A 22,343-nucleotide genomic window follows, 5' to 3' on the forward strand; every position below is an offset into this window, starting at 1 on the left:
GCACAGAATATAAGAACATGTAAGATTTTACAAGGAAAAATGAGTTTCCCAGGATTACCAGGCTGCAGGCAACTAGAAGTGATTCAGGTAAAAGGAACAACACGCTCTGAAGAGAGACAGTGTGAAATACAAAATGAGCCTGGTGTGTTGTGGGCACCTCCACAGTCTGTATTTGTCTTGAAAGTTGTAGCTCCAGAATAGAAATGTTAGCATTATACAGATGCTTGCAGATGCTATTCCAAGCTGCAAGTCCTTATCACCCTGGCTTTCCCAAGACTTTATAGAAGGCTACTTCGTGACAGCCTAGAGCACCTGACTCATCAGACTTCTAGGACATATGTGTATCTTGCCACAGAAAACACCTTTGGGGTGCAATGAAGATGGCACTTCATCGGTTGGCGAAGTGCATGCCATACAACCCCGAAGACCTGAGTCTGACCTCCCCAGACTAGGAATGGCAGTGTACACCTGTAATCCCAGTGCTGGGGATGCAGAGACAACAGGACCTCAGGGCTTGCTGACTAGCTATTTGAATAGGAATCAGTGAGCTCCTTGTCTCAAATAATAAGATGGAGAATGTACTGAGGCAGGATGTACTGAGAAACATAGTAGACGTTGTCCTCTGCCTCCACACCCATGCCCACACCTATGCCCACACCCACACTCACACCCAAAACCACTTTTTAACTGACACACATATACACACATTTATTTTTTAACTAAGTAAATAAAGAACATCTTACTGTAAAAATGTATAATCTGTAGAGCTATGGTTGTAGGTCAGGGCTGGAGTGTGTGTTTAACATGCACTAGGCCCTGAGTTCAATCCTTACCATATGCATGTTCATCCCCCCTCCCCCTCCTCTCTCTCTCTCTCTCTCTCTCTCACACACACACACACACACAGACAAAATCTCTTTTGATTACCACCACCCCATCTCTGCTTCATTACTAGAGATGAACTTCTCAGCTATTCAATCAAGTGCTTTAAAAAAAAAAAAACAAACCTATAATTAAAACTCTCTAAAAGCATGGAATTATGAAGTTTAATTCATCCAAAAAAACATAAGACCAGATGAATAAGCGACCCATTTGAAAGTATTAAGTTTTAAAATAGTGGCTTGCTTCTTTTTCCCCTAGCCAAAGCACTATAGGTATAGTTCAGGCTAGCCTCTAACTCATCACCCTCCTACCTTGGTCTCTGAGTACTGGATTTGCAGGTGTGAGCTCTGTGACTCAGTTGCAGTGTCCATTTAGTACAGTAGGAGATGTTTAGTTTACAGTGGTAGTGGCCTACACTGAACTTTAAAACTGTGAATCACGTATGCATCCAGAGTTTAAAAGGGTGTCGTTTATTAGCAATCAATGTATAAAATACCCAGGGGGTTTCTATTCAAAGGCTGGTCATGGGCTGTGTACACGACTCAATCACGTTTACTGCAAAGAAATACCTGGGTCTTCTGGTGAAAAGGGGAAAGTCTTGCCAATTATCTTACTTGGGGGTTTTACTGCTGTGAGGAGACACTATAACCAAGGCAACTTTTATAAAGGAATACATTTAATTGGGGCTGGCTTACAGTTTCAGAGGTTCAGTCCCTTATCATCATGGCATGGCACAGCATAGTGACAAACATGGCAGTGTCCAGGCAGACATGGCGCCGAAGGAGCTGAGAGTTCTACAGTTTGATCCGAAGGCAGCCAAGAGGAGACTGGACGTGTTTCAACTGGGCATAGCTTGAGCATTTAAGACCTCAAAGCCGGCCTCCACAGTGACAAACTTCCTCTAATGAGGCCACACCTACTCCAATAAGGCCACACCTACTCCAATAAGGCCACACTTCTTAATACTGCTGCTCCCTATGGCCAAGCATATTCAAACACATTAATGTGTGGGGGCCATATCTACTCAGACTACCACATCCACCTCTGGGCACAGTGGATCTCAGTACTCAGGAGGAGTCCGAGACTGTGGGCAGCCTGAACTACACAGTGGGCATATGGCAATTCTGTGTCAAAAACCAAGGCCAGCAGATATATAGTTCAGTGGTGGGGAATTTTTAGCATCCATGGGGGTGGGGGGCGGCTGGATTTGATCTCTAGCACTGCCAAACAACACAAACGAATAAAAACCTTTATCCATCAACATTTTCACTATTATTGAAAACTAAAAGATTAAGAAGATGCCAGCTGCAAAGCAGAGTGTGGTTGTCCACACCAGTAATCCTGGTTGCTCGGAAGTCAAAGTTGGAGCAATGCAAAATTAGGGCCAAACTAGACAAATTTTAAGACCTATTTCCCAATAAAATAAAAACGAGAGAGGTTGTATGGAGAGAAGAAATTATCTAAGTATAGTTTTCATATATGAAATTATTTTTTTTTAAAAATTAAGACTGAGATTTAGCTTACTCATAACACTTTTGCCAAACACGCACAAAGGCTTAGGTTTGGTCCCCACAGTGGAGGAGCCAACCATCAGAACATCACAAAGCACAGGGCTGCTTCACAGCTCAGTAGTCTCTCCAGCCTAAAATGTGTGTGGTCTTGGGAGCTGGGGGCTCCCCAGCAGTGGCACTCCTGGCACTGGAGAGGACAACTCTGCTGTAGGAAGCTGTTCTGTGTGCCTAGATGCGTTATTATCAGCTGGTCCCTGTCTACTCGATGCCAGTAGGACCCCAAGTCCAACTGAAACATCAGAAATATCTTCAGATCTACATTGGCTGAGAACCCCTGCTACAGACCTAAGAATGAGAAAGGGAAAACAAGCAGGTAAAGACCATGAAAATAAGAATGTCTGAGGAGTTAAATGCAAGCTGAACCATTTAGCCATGGGATTCTTCGACAACTGCTTAGAGGATTGGCTCAGAGCAGAAACTGCTCCCAAGGCCTGCTGGAAAATGCTTAGTGGTGGTTACTAAGAGACGGAGTGCTTTATCTGAGTAGATTGTGTCAGGTTGGGAGTTCTTTACATCAATCACAGAGCTAGGACAGACTTCTTGGCTGCTCTAACTTCTCTTAGCCTACAATTTGTGACTGAAGTATTAAAGATAATACGTCCAAAAGCCAGGAGACATCTGGTGAGCTTTTCACGGTGGCCTTCCAGTAATTTTGCTTGCTAAATATACAACAAAGAAGCCCCACACAGTGGCCTTAAAAACACTGCACCTTAAAATATATATATATATAACCTGGTTCAGCTATTGGATGTTCTGCTGGTTAAACTCAGTCGTCGATTTGATTGGCTCTGGAGCTATCAAAGAGCCATTCCTTTGGGGCAGTCTGTGGGGGTATTCCCTGGGAGGAAGACCCGCCCTCAGAGTTAGTAGCAGTAGCCCAGATACAAAGAGGTCCGAGCGGAAGCAGATCTTTGTCGGCCTTCTCTCTTACCACTACAGTTGTCATCACAACCCCCTCCCTCCAGTGAAATGAAGACGGGCTTCTCCTTGGTTACTGGGGAGTTACCCAGGATACGCCAGGCCTCCAGCACTAGAATAAGACAGCTAAGGCATCCAGCCTTGTCCACAGAAGCATCCCCTCTTCTCTCTAGCACATAGCTAGCCATTCTCGGATTACCCAGCATGTATCAGGTAAGCCATTCTAACAAACCCCTCTCTGATGTAGAGAACTAGAACCTCGAAGATTTCTCTCTGAAGAACACAGTCAGTCTCTTGACCACTAAACTTCAGTCACTCTCTTCAGTGCTCCCAGCATCTTGCTTGGTATTTTACATTCTTACCATTTTTAAACAGTGATGACCTTGGGTCAATCTCTGCCATTAAGCTTGTTGCAGGAGCACCTGAGTCCTGAGGAAATAGGTCAGCAGAGCTACCAAATGGGAAAGCAAGCCTCGGAAAGCCCAGCCGATGATCCCACCAAATGGGAAAGCAAGCCTTGGAAGATACAGCCAAGGGTTCCACCAGCAGGCTGAAAGCTCACCACAGAAGAAGAAGAAGAAAAAAAAAAAAGAACATAGGAGCCCTCTTGCTTAAAATATGACGGACTGCAAAAGCAGCACTCTAACGAGTGTCTGAAATTCCAGAGGGAAACAAGAAACAGATTAAAGTCCTGGCTGGCTGTTGGTACAACAGAAAGTAACTTGTAAGTGGGTTGTACAGCTTAAAGTCTGTACAGCTGGATCAACTTGGTACAACTTGGTTACAGCTGTAACTTGGTTTTGTGAAGATCACTGTTGGGAGAAGATAAATGGGGTCACTGTAAAACTTTACATCCCCCAAGTCAGCTATGTGAGACATTAAGCTTCGTATCTCTGAAGTAGTTCTAGAAATTAAGTTGAATTTTCCAGAATATCTTTGCTTAAACACCCACAAAAGAAACTTATAAAACCCCAGTTTGAAAAGCAATCCACATTTCACCCAGTTTTGAAAAAGCCTCACACGGACACTGGGAGTTACTTTCCTGCTGACTTACAGGTAATTGTGGGTGTTTTCTTTATCCTACACTGAACTTGAAACTGGTGGTCTTGGTTGCCAGATGCAACACAAGAGATCATCAAGGAACTTTTCCTATACTCTACACTCATAAGGGAGTCAGAGTGGGGATGTGAGTGAGACCTAGAGCACTGTGAAAATAGTCCTGACCTGTTGAGTGACTTTAGAGAGAATATCCTCCGAGAAATGCAGTTCACTCCACTGTACGCCATGACACCTGATTTATGTGACACCCGACCAATACCTTTCTGAACATTTAGACTGCGTCCACGTCACGAGAAAGGTCGCTGTGAGCTGAGTGTGTTGACCTCTGCCCGCACTCCCAGCACTTAGGGAGGCTGTAGCAGGAGGATCACAAGTTTGGGCTAGCCTGGGCTACACAGCAAGATCTTGTATTTAAAAACACAAAAATCCTTATAGATACAACGACCTACATGTTCGTTTTCTTAGAATGATGAATGGCTTAGGAAATAGAGTTTAGGCAAAAATTATTTTTTCAGGCTCCTTAGACCTGTTTTCCAAGTTTTCTCTCTGGATAGCATTTCTAGCCATCGTGTGAGGAGGAGCCTTGTGTTCTTCCTACTCCCTCGTCAACACTTCCTACCCTGTGAGTCCTGTCTTGATAGCTGGTGTTAGAAAATCAGCGTATGACCAAGGTGGCTGCTACTGAGCTCACAGCCATAGTGGTGAACTGCTTGAGGTTTCCAGGAACGCTGCGCTGGCAGGGTGCTGCCTTGATAGTTCTGCCCCAGTGTTTACTAAGGCTACTTTGTATTTTTATACTGTCTTACCTTGTGTCTTGTGAGGGAACCTTCCGTGTCCCTTTGGCTTCATGTATCCCACACCATAGGCTAGAAACAGCATGGGGTGGTAAGAAGTAGCATCTTCACTCCCCCAAAGGCTCAGGCTCCCATCTTGGCTTCACTGCTAACAGCTCTGTGCTGTCTGAATGTGTCCCAAAAGTTCAAGAAAATTAAATCAGCAGTTGACCATATTGAGAGGGTTAAAGTAATTAGGTCCTGAGAACAGAGTCCTCATGAACAGGGACCAGAAACCTTGGGTGGGGAGGGGGAGACTTTTGCTCCTTCTGTCATGTATGGACTCAGCAAGAAGGGGTAGTCTCTCACCATCACCCCAGCTGTGGCCCTTTGCTCACTGGCTTCCCAGAACTGTGGACAATAAAGTTCTGCTGACTATGCATTATGCAGTCTCGGGTATTTTGTTATAGCAGGGCAAGCGGACAAAGATTTTGTGCAAGCGGAGGTTAATATTTTGCCTTCCTCTCCTGGGCTTGAAGGTTAAACAGGAATGAACTTATTTCACAGTAAGAATAAAATGCCCAGTCTCAGACCATCATGGTTTGACTTATATTAACTACAATGTGGAGACAATAAGCATTCAAACCATACTTTGTGTTTTGAATTTTTATCTCTTCCTGCTTTGGGATTCCTGTCCTAACATACAATTTTTATTTAACATTGAATCCCTTGTTTTTCTGGACACCATCTCTTATGCCAAATTATTCTCAGAAATTTTAGTTAATGTGTTTTTTAACCCTCTTTGGATACCCTATAGAATATATTTAGTATCTTTTAAAGATATAATTTTTTGTATGTATGTATGTATGTATGTATGTATGTGTATATGTGTGTATGTATGTGTGTGTGTGTGTGTGTATCTGTGTGAGTGTATGCCACATGTATATGGGTGCCCATGAAGGCCAGAAGAGGTGTCAGCTCCTCTGTAGCTGGAGTATAAGCAGGTATGAGTCACCCAGTGAGTTCCAGGAATCTAACATCCTTTGGAAGAGCAGCAAGGACTGAGCCATTTTTCTAGCCTTATATTAATCACCTTTCTAGTCATAAAATTAACTGATTATTTTCAAAGATAAAAACAGATATGATATAATACAGTATTGCCCAAAAGAGAAAAGTACAGTTGAGTAGGTCCCCTAAATGGTAATACCTGTCCCAAGTCTCCCTCTTCAAATGTCAAACACATGGACCCTGACTCTTGATGTCCACTCTAACAATGAAGAGAATTGACACCACTTAAATCCTGTTTGTACCCATCACGGATCTTATATAAGCCAGGGACTGTGAGTTGAAGCACTGTTCTCCAGGAAGGGACTGGCCTGGTATCTAGAATGCACGGACTAGAAGGGATTTGCTTTCTGACAATACCAGATAGCCAAGGGACTTCAGGAGAGTGCTGAACCCCCAGTGCAGATACTGTCATGTATAAGAGAGTGTGTTGAGCACCCCCTCCTGGTAGCTGTAACTGCGAAATGGAGAGACCATGCCAGAACAGTATAGTCAGAACCTGCTAGTCCTTGATGGGGTGTCTACTCCATATGGTTGTATTTATTTACCGCTGCAATGTTTTTCAACATAAATTTGAGATGTATTAACTAGCTTGTCCCATTATTTCAATAAAACTGTAAAATATCTATAGGAGAAGCAAACTCTCAAAGTCACATGTTAAATGATCCAAGGAGAGGGCATGAGCCTGAAGGAAGTTTCCCCAGCGCCCCTGCTGGTTCTGTCTGCTGCTCCAGGAGACACTCAAGTCCTTCCTGGGGGTCTAGCAACTGGCCGGTGCTCCCACTCAGAGACTTCCTCACATGTGGAAACCAAAGCCTAATTTTGAATGTCTTCATTTACTTCCCCACAAATGTGATGGCAAACACCACATTTTTTCAGTGTTAGACAACCACTAGTCTCCTTTCTGTTTCAATGGCTTTGTTATTCTGGAGATTTTGTATTAATGGGATCACAAAATATATGACCCTCCATGCCTGGATCTTTCACTTAGCCTGTTGTTTCCGAAGTCCATGCACACTGTAGCATAGCAAACTGCTCAGTTCCATTTTCTGATGAAATGACTTCTCTGTATGGGCACCTTATTGGTATTAGCTGGTGTACACTCGAGTTGGTCATCTCCACTGATGCCTATTATTTAAGCATTACATAAGCCTTATCTAAGATGGCATCAATTATTGCCATCCTAGAAGGTGTGTCATGAGATTTGCATTTTTCCAGTGGTTAGCAACAGTGAGCATGTATGTCCTTTGAACTTTGTGTATTCTCTTTGCAAATCCATCAATTCAGATTATTATCCTAGTTGTAAGCTGCCGTACCTTTTCATGATGGAGTTACAGTGAATCCTGAGACCTGCCCTGATGTGTGGCTTAAGGAGCTGTCCCAGTTGTTTAAAACCTGTTTTCTACCCTTCCCAGGAGTTCTGCTTCACCAAATCTTCCTCAGATCATCCTAGGTTCTATAAGTTGGCTTTGTTACAACTCATAGTCCCAGATGACAGAAACGGAGCACCCTCATCTGAGGACAATAACTTAGGCACGGCAATATGAAGTCGTTAGGGGCTGTCCTGTGCCCAAAGCCCAGGTGTCTGAGTTGTGATTCTAAGCAGTTTAATGGCAAAGCTAGACTAAGCTAAGGAAAGTGAACAGCCTTAACAGTGCAAATAGATTGACAAAGTTGGCAGCTGAGCCAGGCTTATCAACTAACACACAGTGGAATTCAGAATGTGAACTGGAACAAAAGGGATAGAAGATCTAAGAAGCAGCTTCAGTTCTCCCTAGTTTCTACTAAGTAGTCCCACTGATCCCGGTAACTTATTCAAATAAGACCTCTTTCCTCAGTTCTCTATGCCTTGGTCCTCTACTATGACCTCATCCCTCCGCACAGTCATAGGTCAGTGTCCAGAGACCCCACTAGGATTTCTTTCCAAAGGTGTCAGCTATATAATAAAAAGGGATCCCAAATTCTATCCGCCAACAAGTTAAACCATACATCTGGTTGCCAGGCGATTTCATTATGTCTCGATTACTATCTCATTACTATCCATGAACATGTTACTTTTTCCCTCTCTGTTAATATTAGATGTTTTTAAGGAGTCTGGGACTCCTGAGAACAAAGGTTAGGAGGAAACTGTTTTCTGCAGATCCTGAAAAGGTGCCCCACGTGCACTCCTGTCAGCCAGAAAGATGGGGGTACACTTGCATGGCCACAAATAGGGCACTCACGCCGGTCCCATCTCTCCCTTCCCAGGGCCCTCTCTCCCAGGACCATGCCCTAGGTGACATGTAACTGTTATCCCACCTCTTGGGGCTGGGAGAGCAGAATTGCTGTGAGTTTGAGGCTAGCTTGGGCTACAGGTGTTGGGAGCGACTTTAGTAGAAGCGGCTAGATCACTTTGCAGCCATCTGGAACCATATACCCTGATGAAAGACTTGGTTGTCAAAAGCCTATAACAGCTGAAGCACACTCTGATAAATATATTGTTTATCCCACAATAGCTTGTTTTGCTGTTTAGTGACCTCAGCTGTATGGTGCACGTGGTAAAATGTTTTCACCTGTGTTCTCCTGCTTGTGTATATAAATACCTCAGAATTCCCTTCAATAAGAGAGACTTGAGAAAATAGAAGAGACTGAATCACACCCTGTCTTGTCTCCATTCTTCGCGTCTCTTGCCCCAAGAGCCACACTCTCTCTTGACCAGAGCACTTAGCCCCAAAAGTGTTGAGGCGAAGTGTTGAGGCAGAATGTGGGCCTCAACATACATGCATTCTAGGTCAGTCTGAGCTAAAGTGTGAGACTCTATGTCAAACAAATAAAAGTATGTGGGGAGCGAATCTGAGAGGAGTTAGGGGAGGGATGGGGTGAATATGATAAGTATACATTATAGAGATATATAAAATCCTCAAAGGAATTAATTAATAAAAATATGTTTAAAAACTCAAAGAAAAAGAAAGCTAGATTGAAAAACTTAAAAAATTTACCACCTTTACACTTAAACCATTGAAAGAAGCATGAGAATTTTGTGGCTATTACGGTATGCCTACGATGTGTATCAGGAAACTGTAAGGCACATCGAGAAGTGTTGGTGTTGCTAGCTTTGACCTTGTGAACCCAAGTGTGTTGGATTGCCTAACATCTATTTTTAAACACAAGATGACTCTCTTCATTACACACTAAGAAGCTTAATATAGCAAAGGTGGTGGTCAGGGTTAGCAACAACTTCCAGGCGTTTTATGCTTTTGCTTTAAAAACAAAAAAGTAAATTAAAATAATCATTTATTGGGCTAGAGAGAGGGTTCAGCAGTTGAGAACACATACATGTTGTTTTGCAGCAGGACACGAATTAGATGGTTCCTAGCAACCATGTTGGATGGCTTACAAACACCTGTAACTCCGGGGAGTCAGATAACCTCTTCTGGCCTCTGCAGGCACCCACCTACATGTATGCATAACCACAAACAGACAAATACATGTAATTTTTAAAAATTAAAAAAAAAATAAATCTGAAAATAGTAAAATTATGCTCACTAAAAAAGAAAGTTGGGAAATGGAGAACAGGAATCAGTTTAATATGAATTATATGGAGTACATGTCTTTATATGCATAGCATGTTATATACTATATATATCCTATATGATCTGAAGACAAACGGAGAATTCAAGCACTGACTCTGTGATAGGACATGCTAGCATTCTCGCTTATGTCCTGCAAGCTATCTGAAATCATGTAAATTACCCAATGTTTTTTACCTTCCATTTTCTCTCTCACAAAATAAAGTAAAAGCAATGCTGTATCATTGAAGTATTGTCTTATTAAAAACAAAAAACTCTCGATACAATGAGTGACAGTGTTCAGAATGAGTTATCTGCTCCCTGAGCAAGTATTGATTGCCCTTCCCTTCCCTGGGCCTCTGTCACTGGTCCCAAGCATAAGAGGGTCAGGGACATGACATCAAAGTGTCCCTCTACAACAAGTGGCAATCAGCAGCCAGGCTGCTGTCTGCCAAGTACATGACAAACCAGTGACTGATTTTGCTGTGGATAGAAAGAGAAGGGTTGCCAGCAGACCCAGAGACTGAAGGAAAAACCACTAGGGGTTCAATCAGACCCCTACCTCAGCTCCTTAGGACCCACCTCACCGTACAGTGACCTCAGTGACAGACACCTAGCTGCCCACTCCATAGTCTAGAGTAGATACATTAGAAGTTTTACTTACAAATAAATATTAGAAATACAGATGGAACGGCACAGAATGACGAGTGACTTTCAGCATGTGAACTTTCCTGAAGAAAAGCACATACAAACGAAGCATGGGAGATCCACAGGGAGTGGGCTTTGAGACTGAGGTTGGTAGACAGAGCAGGGGAGATTCATCTTCCCACATAGCTGGACTCTACCAGATCAGGGTGTAGGATTTTGAACTGAAGACATTCCAGAGAGAATTCTTCCCTGAGCGAAAAACAAAGGCTGTACCTATCCCTCCTCAGTCTAGAGGCACCTTTGGGACAAGCCACAGAAGGCAGAGATGTTCCCTGCAGACGCCATAACTGAACAATCCTTTAGTACTTGTCACTGTCCCCTTTAAGTCATTGCATTTCTAAAGTCATCGAGCACTGGTGATCTCTGGCCAACAACCAACCGGCAATACCTGATCCAAGTGCAATATCCCAGTGTCATTTGCCTCCTGAAGAAGTTCAGCATGTCTACAGTCACTCGCTCACCCACTCACTTATGCATTCACGGAGCAAACCAGCAAAAGTGCTCGACTCTGCATCCTGAGTGATTGAGGATGACATGAGAACGTTTCCAGCAGCAGTTAGCAGTACAGGAAGTGCCGGGAATGGAAGCGGGAGGAGTGTTGAGTCCACATCATGCCTCGTTGACTTTTCTCCCAGCCACTGTCGCTCTAGGAAACCATTCTAAGTTGGACTTGGAGAAAGAGTCTTTTTTACTTGCTTTTTGATTAATAAATACTCTTTGTGTAGTGAATCTGACACCGTGTTGAAAGTAACCCCTCAATGCCATCATTTTAATGTTCCTAATATCTGGCACAGGATCTGGCATAGCCTCTGGGCTTATTATCAAGGAAGCACTTGTTCCATAGATTCCATGAAGATAGCTAATATCTACATGGCATTGGGTCTGCATTGTTCTAGGTGGTTGTCCTCATCACAGGTGGCTACAGAGCCCTTGAACGTCTGTAGTGAGGGACGGGCACCTGATATGTTCTCTAAAATAAAGTATACCCAGAGATTCAAGACACAGTGCAAGACAATGTGAACTATCTAATGATTATATTTTACAAACAATACATTGATTATTGAATTAAATAAAACACATTATTAAAATTACTGTCATCTGTTTCTTTGTATAAATTTAATGGCCACTTAAAATGTTAAATTAGTGCTAGGCAGTGGTAGTGCATGCCTTTAATCCTAGCATTCAGGAGGCGGAGGCAAGCTGATCTCTTGAGTTTGATGCCAGCCTGATTTACAGAGAGATCCAGGACATCCAGGGTTACACAGAGAAACCCCATTTCAGAAAGAAGGAAGGAAGGATGGAAGGAAGGAAGGAAGGAAGGAAGGAAGGAAGGAAGGAGAGGAGGAGGGGGAAGGGGAAGGGGGAAGGGAGGAGGGGTGAGGAGGAAGAGGGAGAGGAGGGGAGGAGGGAGAGGAGGAAGAGGGGGAGAAAAGAAAAAGAAAGAAAAAGAAACAGAAGGAAGGAAAGAAAGAAGGGGAGAGGGAGGGAGACAAAGGAAGAAAGAAAAGGAAGGAAAGAAGAAAGAAAGGAAGAAAGAAGAAACAAAGAAACAAAAAAAACATGCTAACACTGGACTGACAAAAGATTCGTTTTATGTACAAATTACAGCCAGTCTCTTGCATCTGACTCTAAGTTTGCTTGATGTGGAAGGATGGTCTGGTTCTACTGTCTGAATAGTGCCATACTTTCCTAAGCCCTTGATCAGAACAGCCAGGGAACGTAATTTTGTTGTTGCTGCTCTCTCAGTATGTCCTACGCTTTCGTAGGTTTGCTGTTTTCAAGGGGGAAAATGAATTACAATTCTTGCACTATTCCTCACAGTTCAAGGTGTCACCAAGGGCATGTGACAGCCATTCAGCCAGCACTTCAGCAGCTCCTAGCGTTCTGGTTCCAAGGACCTCTGTTTTCTCCTCTCTCCTCCCTCGGCCTCTGGCATCCCAGGCAGCCAGGCCCCACTCCTACCCCCAGCTCTTTCCACTGACCTCAAATAACACACTTGTCAGAACACCTTGGTAAGCAGACCAGTGAAAGGCACCACATAGTTGACATGTGACCCAGTGTGCACTGAACTGATAGCAGCTCCCTTCAACTCCTGGAAGGCTGCTTCCCTGTACTGATGAGTTATGTTGAAATGCCATTAGGACATTTAATGCTATCAGCACAGATTGGCATGGTTCACACAGATCCTGACAGTGCTGCAGTAAAGGTGATTTGGAAGTTTTAGGAACTGCTGTAAAACCCTCCATGTTTCCACAGAGAAAATCAATCTAGACTTCATGGAGGCTGCCACAAAACAGAAACAGCCCAAGGTTCCTGATTAGTGGGAAAGGCCTTGGACAGAAACCAACAAAGAATGAAAGAAAACCGAGTTTCTCTGCACACATCTCTCTGCATCAGGGCACTGTGGGCTTGAAATATTTGCAGCAGTGCTTGAATCGACAGATATTAGCCTTTAAGGAACTGCTTCAATCACTACTTCTAAAAAATGTTTTGTTTTGACTCCTGAATGGCATGAGAGACAGAACACAACCTTTTTGGTTTTACTAGGAATAAAATCTAAGCCCTGATCACAGCCTGTGAGGCCCTACCTGGTCGACAACCCAGACATATGTACTGGAGGGGGCATGGTTAGTAGAGAGAGTGTGCAAGGAGAAACTAGAAGTCAGTATTGGGTGTCCTCCTTAACTGCTCCTTCTATATTAAAGCAGAATATTCCACTTGATCCCAGAGCTCAAAGGTTTGACTAGTCTAGCCAGCTTGCCCTGGGGATTCCCTGTCTCATCCCCTGAGTACTGTGATACAGACAGGCCATGTATGTACAGACAGGCATGCTGGTGATACAGACAGGCCATGTATGTACAGACAGGCATGCTGGTGATACAGACAGGCCATGTATGTACAGACGGGCATTCTGGAGATCCCAGCTCACTTCCTCACTTTCACGGCAAGTGAAGCCCGCTGAGCCCACTCCCCAGCCCCAGATCTGCAGCCCAGGTTCCTTGCGTGGACCCTTGTCAACCTTCCCCTTGCTCACTCCACCCCAGCAGCCTGAGCTCCTTGTGCTCCTAAGCCAAGCATACCTTCCCACCCCAGTACCTTTATACCTACTCTTCCACTTGCCAGAGACACATTTCTTCGGCCTCTGCTCAAATATGGCTGGGCAGAGCATTCTTCAGCATCCAAACAGCACAACCTTTATCCTGCTATAGTTATCTCCACAGAGCTTACATCTATCTGGGACATTACATAGTATCCATTTGTTCATCTCTAGACAGTTTTACTCATCTGAAGCCAGTTTCAGGAGGTGGCACTCTGCTCTCTACGCACTGCACTGTCTGTCATCTTTTGGGCCTAGGAAGTACCTGGCACACTGGGTGTCCAACAAGTATCTGCAGATGGAACAAACTAGTGAACATTCATCTGGAGTCCAGACACCTGGACTCTAATCTAAGTTCTACCAATGGAAAGTGGCTCCACTTTTAAAACCTGTCTCCTGACACAAGGCTTCTGAGTCTATTAATGATTGGCTGGGAACAGATGTTCCTATGGCCTCTCCTGGCTCTGAAACCTGGAGGTTTTATGGAGCTGCTTCGGCAGATGATCTTGGGTAAAATTTTAGCAACACAGTTTTCTTTTCATATGAAGTAGCAAGCCTTCTGGGACACCTCATGATGATCCCAGATCACCTTCCAGGGGTGTGGCTTCTCAAGCCCTTCCTGCTGGGATGGGGCCTAGGCTTTGTTCCATACCTTGAAGTGCTTCCTACAGAACCTTCTCTTCAGTCCTCCTGACAGTTAATAGCATAATTGTGGTTTTCGGTCACTTTACCCAGAGTGTAAGTTCCTTGAGGACAATAGTAAATTCTTGATTACTTCGTCTGCGGCACATGTCACATCCCTGGCTGTCCAGAAATATCCACTGCATACAAACAGACAAGCTCAACTGGAACAGAACCACTTCTCTGCTGAAAGCTGGCACCATCTCTTTCCCTTCACTGATGAACGGCAGGCAGAAGTGGGGGTTTTGCTTCTGGAAATGACCTACCAGAGAGCTAAAGAAACTAAAATGTGCTGGGAGCTCTTGAGAGTCAGGCTTGCCCGCACACTTTCTCGGTTATTTACTCCTTTGACAGCCTAATAACTAGGAACTAGTACTTCCCTGGGGCCAGCAGCACAGCCCACAGAGCGCTTGCCTAGCATGAGACAGCAAACCGTGGCCAGGAAAGGAACTGGTCCCTTTAATGATGAGGATGGTTTTTCTGAACTTCAGCAGTGTTTTTATCATTAGAAGGGATATTTTTGTTGATCATAAAGGTAGGAAATTCGACATATGCATTCACCGAAAACAACCTGAGTTCAAAGGTCTCCTTGATCATTAATTCTGCGCTCAGAAATAAACACTATCAACCTTTTTAGACCTTAATCTCTTACGCTTTTGCTAGTGTATTTAATTTTATGTTTGACATCTGCCCTACTTTGCTCTCTATTGCTGTGATAAACACCATGACCAAAGTCAGCCTAAGGAGAAAAGCTTACTAATCACACTCTCGAAGGAGGTCAGAGCAGGACTGAAGCAGGAACCTGGAGGCAGGAACTAAGCAGGAACCAGAGAGTGCTGCTAAATGGTTTGCTCTCTCCCTGGCTTACTCAGCCATATACAGTCAGGGCCACCTTGCCTTCCGCAGGAGCCATCAATCAAGAAAATCTGCTACAGACCAGTCTGAGGGAGATGTTTTCTGAACTTTTTTCTCTTTCTTTCTTTTTTTTGGTTTTTTGAGACAGGGTTTCTCTGTGTATCCCTGGCTGTCCTAGAACTCACTCTGTAGACCAGGCTGTCCTTGAACTCAGAAATCTGCCTGCCTCTGCCTCCCAAGTGCTGGGATTAAAGGTGTGTGCTACCATTGCCCGGCCGAGTTTTTCTCTTTCTAAATAATCCTACCTTGTGTCATGTCAACAAAGTTTTAACCAGTACAACATCATTTCATATTATTCTACAATCATATTGTGGTGTAGTAAGATCATATCAAATAAATGTACCTATCATCCACTTCTGTTAACTGCTTTTACTTTTAAACTTGCATATGCTTCTCAATTTCAAAACTTAATTTATAATGCTAGGGAGATTGCTCTGTTGATAAAGTGGCAGGTGCGTGACTAAGATGGTCCCACTTTAGGTCCCTAGCCTCCACGTAAAAGCTAGTCACAGCAATGCCATCTGTAACTCTAGCAGAGGCAAGTGGATCTCTGGGCTCATTGGCCAGGCATCGTAGCTAAACAAGTGGACTCCAGGTTCAGTGAAAGATCCTGACTGAAGAAGCAAGGTAGTCTGTCTGGCTTCTACACACACACACACACACACACACACATACAGAGGAGGGAGAGAGAGAGAGAGAGAGAGAGAGAAAGAGAGAGAGAGAGAGAGAGAGGGGAGGGGAGGGGAGGGGAGGGGAGGGGAGGGGAGGGGAGGGGAGGGGAGGGGAGAGGAGAGAGAAGAGAGGAGAGATTGTAACTGTAGTTTCTGGCTTATCAGAAAACCCACACAAGTTCTGTGTTTAAGCAGGGTGAAAACCCTACTCTGGTTCAGAGATGGGGTCTTCCTTCTTTCTCTAGACACCTCTCAAAGTAAAGCTGAGTGGATTGTTTCCCCTAGTGCAGCAGTTCTCAACCTTCCTAACTCTGTGACTCTTTGATACAGTTTTTCATGTTGAGGTTACCCCAACCGTAAAATTTTCATTTCATTCATAACTGTAATTTTGCCACTGTTGTGAATCATAATATAAATATTTGTATATTCTGATAGTCTTAGGTGCCCCGAGAAAGGGTCGTTTGTCCAACAAGTTGAGAATGCTGCCCCAGAGTAAGTTAAGGACCTCTCCTTAAAACAAAGAATGGTCAAAGCCTCCTAACTTGCTGCATGCACATGCTGGCTCACACTGCATCTTACAAGTTCCTGCTTCTTTATTCTCAGTGAATGGTATGAGGCTCCAGTTTCTCCTCCAGAATAGGACAATGGTCACCTCATCCTGCTGGAGGGTCTCCTGCTGGGAGGGTTTAACATGAAGTAACATGGGTAAATGCTTGGTACTGTGCCTGGCACAAGGCTCTCTTCTGAGTGTAAACCTTACATGCCAGACTGACCGGTGATCCTCACCTTCTGTTTGTGAGAACCTACTCCAAATTCTCACTTCCATCATCAGAGAAACATGGAACTTCAGGCCATGTTTATAATCTCACACACAGTGAAGTGGTTTGATTCCTGACCACACTGAGGCGTGAGAGCTATAGGACCCCTACATCCAATTACAGCTACCACTGCCTTCCTAGCACCCCATCACGGTCCATGCTTCCTTTATGCAGCCTCTTCATAGATTCTCTTCTGACATTCAACTTGGCTATCTGCCTGTCCAGCTGCTTCACTGTGACTGCCGTCTGTCCTCTCAAGTCCTATTGAGTTACTCAATATTTAGCTCAAGCATGGATGGTTTTCCAGGTCTCCATCACCTCCTACCTTATTGCCCTCGGCTTATTCTGACTTGTTTCCTTGCAGTGGCTACTTTATTGTCTACAGTCAGAACAGGATGAGGTTAGCCCAGACATATTAAGTCCTCACTAGATGGTCTTAGCTTTTGGCAGAGGGCAACTCAGAAGTGGTGCTTGAAACTGTCAGATGACCCGACTGTAATGTAGATGGGCTTCTCGTTCTTTTGGAAAATATTGGCTGGGCAAGAATATGGGTATCCCGCAGGTTACTGTGAGACTCTCTTCTCCACGTGCCTGGGAGTTGCGGGTCCTCCTCCTCCCTCTCCCATTTCCCACATGCGCCCTCTCCCCTTCCTTTATGCATCTCCTGCCCGTCTTCTGATAGCCAGTACTCCATGATTCTCTACCGTGATGCTCCACCCTCACTCTGACCTCCCACAGTACAGTGTTTTTCTTCTCCACTCAAAGTCTTTAGCATAAAGTCTTCCTTAGCATATAGTCAGATACTCATAATTTCTCTTTTCCCTCAAAGTTCTTGAGGGTAGAACTTGTTTCCTTCTTGGTAGTTGCTTATAAAGAATGTAACCAATGCTTCAAGATTTCCAGCTGATGGTTTTCTGTAATTGGCAGCACATGGGACTACATGTATATGCATGTGGAGACCTATTCCTCATGTACAGATTACCTTAAAAAAGCAAAAGCCATCACCACAGCCTGGAACTCACTAAATAGGTGAGGCTGACAGGACAGCGAGCCCCAGGGATTCTGTTTCCAGCTCCCTAACAGAGATAACAAGCACAAGCCACCTTGCTGGGCTTTTCATTAGTACTTCAGGCATTGATCATAGGAACTGGGGATTCAACTCGGGTCCTTGTGCTCACAAGGCAAGCACCTTATCAGTGGAGCCATCTCCCTGGCCTTCAAAGCCAGTCTTGGGCTACGCCAGCTTGAGCAGTTCTGGTCTTGGTTGGGCATTCTGAAATGATAAACCTTCATTTGCCACCCCCAAAGCCTTCTGATAGGAGTACCCAGGAAGAGATACCATTGACTGACACATGCTTAGGATGAAACAAAACTTCTATACCACTCTGTCATTTTAGAGCTGGATATAAAGGGGCAAAGTGGAACGTGCGCGCGCGCACACACGCACGCGCACGCATATAGTATTACTTTAATCTCACTCGCCTTATTGATAGATATTTAGGACCAGAACGATTTTTAGGATAGAAGTTGCTGAAACATCTCCCAGGAGCCCAGGTGGCCTCGAAATCACAGTCTTCCTGCTTCTGCCTTTCTATTATTGGAATCACAGAGGCAGGCCACCCACACCTGGCCTTCATGATGCTTTCCTCTAAGGAGTGGATGGGATGTTTGCACCAAAATAGTTTCCATACAGCAAGCTAGCCCAGCGCTAGAACTCTAGGAGGCTGCCATTGAAGGTAATGGACAGAGCCTTCTGACTCCAGACCCTTCCCCAAGCTCAGGCAGGCAAGATTGATCCAGGGCGGGGAGCCAGAGGCAAGTATTCCAGCACAATTTTGCGGTTAGGCAGAACCCCAAGTAAGTCTCCAAGAATAAACGAGCAAGTCATAAGGAGCTGGGAGGCGGGAGGAGGGGGGAGGGGGAGGGAAGGGGGTGGGGACCGACTGTGAACTTTGCTGCAGGCGGACCTGTCACTCCTGCTGACAGCAAGAACCTTCCACCTTCGAGTTTTTAAAGGCGGCGCGCCTCAGACAGAGCTTAGCTCTGGGGAAATGAACTGAGGTTGGAAAGGGAAAAGGCTCAGGAGCGGCCAGCGGGACACCTGTGGGGTGGACAGCTTTGCTAGGCCTGGGGCGGTACCCGCTCAGGCTACCTGGCGTCGGGCTCCTCCTCCGACTCGGCCGCCGTCTCCTCCCCTTCGCCCTCCGACTCCTCCTCTGTCTCCAGCTCCTGGGCCACCTCCTCGTCTGCACCCCATCCAAGGTAGCCCTGGGTTGCGAGTCCGCTGTCGCCGCTCGCCATCCCGCCTGTCCTGGCCGGAGTCGGAGCTGCCCACGCCTCGCCCGGTGTTCTCCGTCTGACTGCACTTTGCCCGGGCCCGCGAGGTTGCTTGGGTTCCCGGCGCGCGGGGCGGGGGCGCCCCAAGCCTTTAAATAGAAGGCGTCAAGAAAGTTTCGCCACGGAGCTTCTGCAGCCGGGGCTCAGCTTCCCCTGGTTCCCGTCGCCTGCCAACTTCCCCGCCTGTTTTGGCAGATCTTCGGCGGCCTTTGGACCCAGGGAGGAGAAGAGTGTTGAGGGCTGCCTCTGGGCGTCGAAGGACCCACCAGCCCAGCCTTCCACCTACAGCGGTTCTTACACTTCCAGCTGAGCTGCGGCATGCTTCAGGACAAACCAGAAAGCACTCGGCCAGGGTCTTGTTTCCCTTCTTCCTGAGATGACCTTATGGTGCCGGTTTGTAGACAGCTTAAGGTTCCACTGCTAGTACAGTGACAATGGAAACAAACTAGCAGCACCCAAAGGGACTAAGAGCTCATTGGATCAAGTAAAGCCAGTGCTTAACCTCTCAACCATTGCTCTAAGACTAAAGCCCAAGATCCCCCTAGAGATCAAATCCTGCCTAATCCACTTTTAGAAATCGGGTATTTACACTGTATCAAATGAGTTCTTTCTGTCTGAAAGGCCCACCTGTTCACTTGTTCGAGATCACCACCTTTCTCTGATATCTCCAGGTTTGAATTCACTGCTCCTCACCAGGAACTCAAAGCAGTCTTTTGTGTATGTTGATACCCCGTAGGTTGTTTCTGTTTCTCTTTATCACACCACCTAGTTCTTAAAAGCTAATGAACGTTTCTGAAAAGGCCGAGGCCTGTTTAGTACAACAGTTAGAAAAGTATTTTTTCCTGAGAAAGACGTTTCGGCTAGATCAATTTCCAAACCTTTATTTTAATCACCGCAGATTCGATTTACAGTAGTTAAACGAGATGGGAAATAAGGGTGTTATTCTCCAGTTTCACCAGCTGTACCCTGTACATTGGGTCCGAGGGCAAAGAGGTGTACATCGGCAGCCGCTTTTACCACCGATTTTGCCAAGTCCCTATTTCAAACTAACTCAAAATTTAGAATTATTTACAGAGTCCACACGTTTAATACTAACGATATTTTAACAGCACATACAAACAAAAAAATGTAGTATTAACACAAAATTGAAATTAAAAAGAACTGAAGTGTCCAGCTGGGGAGATAGCTCAATAGGTAGAGTGTTTGCCTAGCAGACACAGGCTGTGCTCAATCCCCAGCACTGAAAATAAAATTTAAAAAACAAAACAAACTGTCTCACGTACTAACAGCCCACTTACCTGATACGGCTGTCCTGCCATGAGTATATGATCTTAAGTGCCAATTCATTAGTTCCAGGGTGCAAATGTATTAGCCTTTGGTCTATTTGTTGCAACAAATCAGCTGACTAGGAGAGTAGGGCCACTGAAAACAGAACGCGGTGGCAATGCAGAGCCCACGCTACAGCAATGTCTGAAGCTTTATTAAATGCCGTAATGCTGCGGAGTATAACACCCATCCCCAAGGGACTGTGACTTACAAACATGACCCGGGGTCACACTCAACCATCCTACTCAGTACATTCTGAGAAAGCGCCGCACAATATGGAATAAATCTTAGGAATATTTCCAAGAAAGAAATTCATATATAAAAAATTTTTACTGCATCAAAAGTACTACAGATCAATATTCTAAAAAACTGACCCATATAGAAGGCTCTATTCCTAATTATTTATGCCAGAGAGATAATGTGGTTCACATGCAAGCCACAGATGAACTTCATCCCAGGGACTCTTGTGTATTAATCAAGCACAATTAGGTTCAGATCAGTTAAGGTAATTGCAGCTTCAATCTCATTACAAAAACGACTTTCACAGAAAAATAACACCTCAACAATTTCCAGATATAAACTTTATTCCATTTGACAGCATACAAAAATTTAAACTTAAAAAGAAAATACGCACCCTTTGTAAGTCAAACAAAGCAGAAGTTTTAGTTTTTTAATTGGTCTGCAAAAAATAATTTAGTGGTACAAACTGTACCCTTGTAGGCCTACAAGAAGTTTGCAATCTTTGAAAAAGTTAAAACCACCTTCAAGATTACTTTTTATATTTAAATGTACAATACAAGTACTGACCAATTTACAAGTATTTACATAAACTAAAAACAATCTTATTAAACAGCATAGCTTGCATCTGAACTACTACTTTCATGTGGAAAAGAAATACTAAAAAAGATTTTTGTATAAACATTAAACCTTTATTTATAACTTTATTGTCTTATCTAAAACACTTTGTAGTGGCTTACTGCCTAAAAATTCCAGTTTAGATTATAATCCACAGAAATCTGATTCTACAAATAGGATATAATCTTAACTTTGATGTTTCAGTTTTCTGCTGCTTCCTATCATGAGGAAAATAAAAACATGAAAATGGAGATGAAGCAACAGTGCACAGTTCACTGTGCTATCAGAAAGCATATGAAACTCCATTTTTTCCAAAATATCTAAGTCGGGAGACTTTGAAATAGTCCATAAACAAGTCACTAACTGCTGTTAGTGTTTCCATTACAACAGTGCAAAGTGTATTGTTTCAACATAAAATCTAAAGCGAACTCCAGAGTCTGTCAAAGCGAGGTGTGAAGCACTAATCAACACACTATATAGACACACCTCAGTCAGTCTGTCCCAGGGAGTCAAGTGAAGACTTAAGGCAATTGTCCAGTATTTCAAGACTCCACAGTGATTTCACTGAATCAAAGATTTCATTTGCTTCAAGTAACTGAATAACTGACTTGAATCTTTACTTGACTAGAACTGAGTGGACTACTGTCTACTGCCAGTTACACTAAATACGTATTACTTAGATGCTTTGCAAAATTCCACGTAGTTCTTCAGTATAAACATGTGGTACAAGTACTTGAGAATATATCAAAACCCTATTAGTTCAGGTAATTTCTCAAAATATATTTTATGCTGAAAAGTCATGCTATAATACTACTAATCATTGATGTAAACATTTTCAAAAATACATTTTTAAATCAAAGAGTTTATTAGGAAATGTCATAATAAAATATGCAATCTTTATATAAGTATGTCTTTTTAAAAATAAAACATGAAAACAACATTAAAAATAAACCATGATGGAGGTAAACAAAATGAATTATGATATATCTATTGTTCTTTATTTCTTGGAAGATTTAAGAATAGAGACCAGTTATCTTTTCAGGGTAGCAGCTCTCAAAGGTAGAACACTGTTCAGATCTCTCTTGTTTTTCAATCTCTGCCATGACTAGGAAAGGGAAG

The 22,343-nt window shown here is 44.0% G+C and overlaps 2 protein-coding genes across 6 annotated transcripts in view; both read right to left on the reverse strand.

Annotated features, from left to right (window-relative positions):
* The window catches only part of Cmya5 (cardiomyopathy associated 5), a 96,384-nt gene extending 77,072 nt beyond the window's left edge, over positions 1-19,312 (reverse strand). Inside the window, exon 1 of the mRNA XM_076926950.1 lies at positions 18,859-19,312. Within this exon, the coding sequence (XP_076783065.1) occupies positions 18,859-19,007 (149 nt within the window). The 5' untranslated portion in view covers positions 19,008-19,312. The remainder of the gene's footprint in view (positions 1-18,858) is intronic.
* Positions 19,313-20,935: 1,623 nt separating this feature from the next.
* The window catches only part of Tent2 (terminal nucleotidyltransferase 2), a 53,895-nt gene continuing 52,487 nt past the window's right edge, over positions 20,936-22,343 (reverse strand). For all 5 annotated transcript variants that reach the window (XM_076927151.1, XM_076927147.1, XM_076927148.1 and 2 more), the window contains one exon: positions 20,936-22,329. In XM_076927151.1, the coding sequence (XP_076783266.1) occupies positions 22,255-22,329 (75 nt within the window). In that variant the 3' untranslated portion in view covers positions 20,936-22,254. The remainder of the gene's footprint in view (positions 22,330-22,343) is intronic.

Source organism: Arvicanthis niloticus, chromosome 29 (assembly GCF_011762505.2).
Source record: "Arvicanthis niloticus isolate mArvNil1 chromosome 29, mArvNil1.pat.X, whole genome shotgun sequence".
NCBI classification, from domain to species: domain Eukaryota; kingdom Metazoa; phylum Chordata; class Mammalia; order Rodentia; family Muridae; genus Arvicanthis; species Arvicanthis niloticus.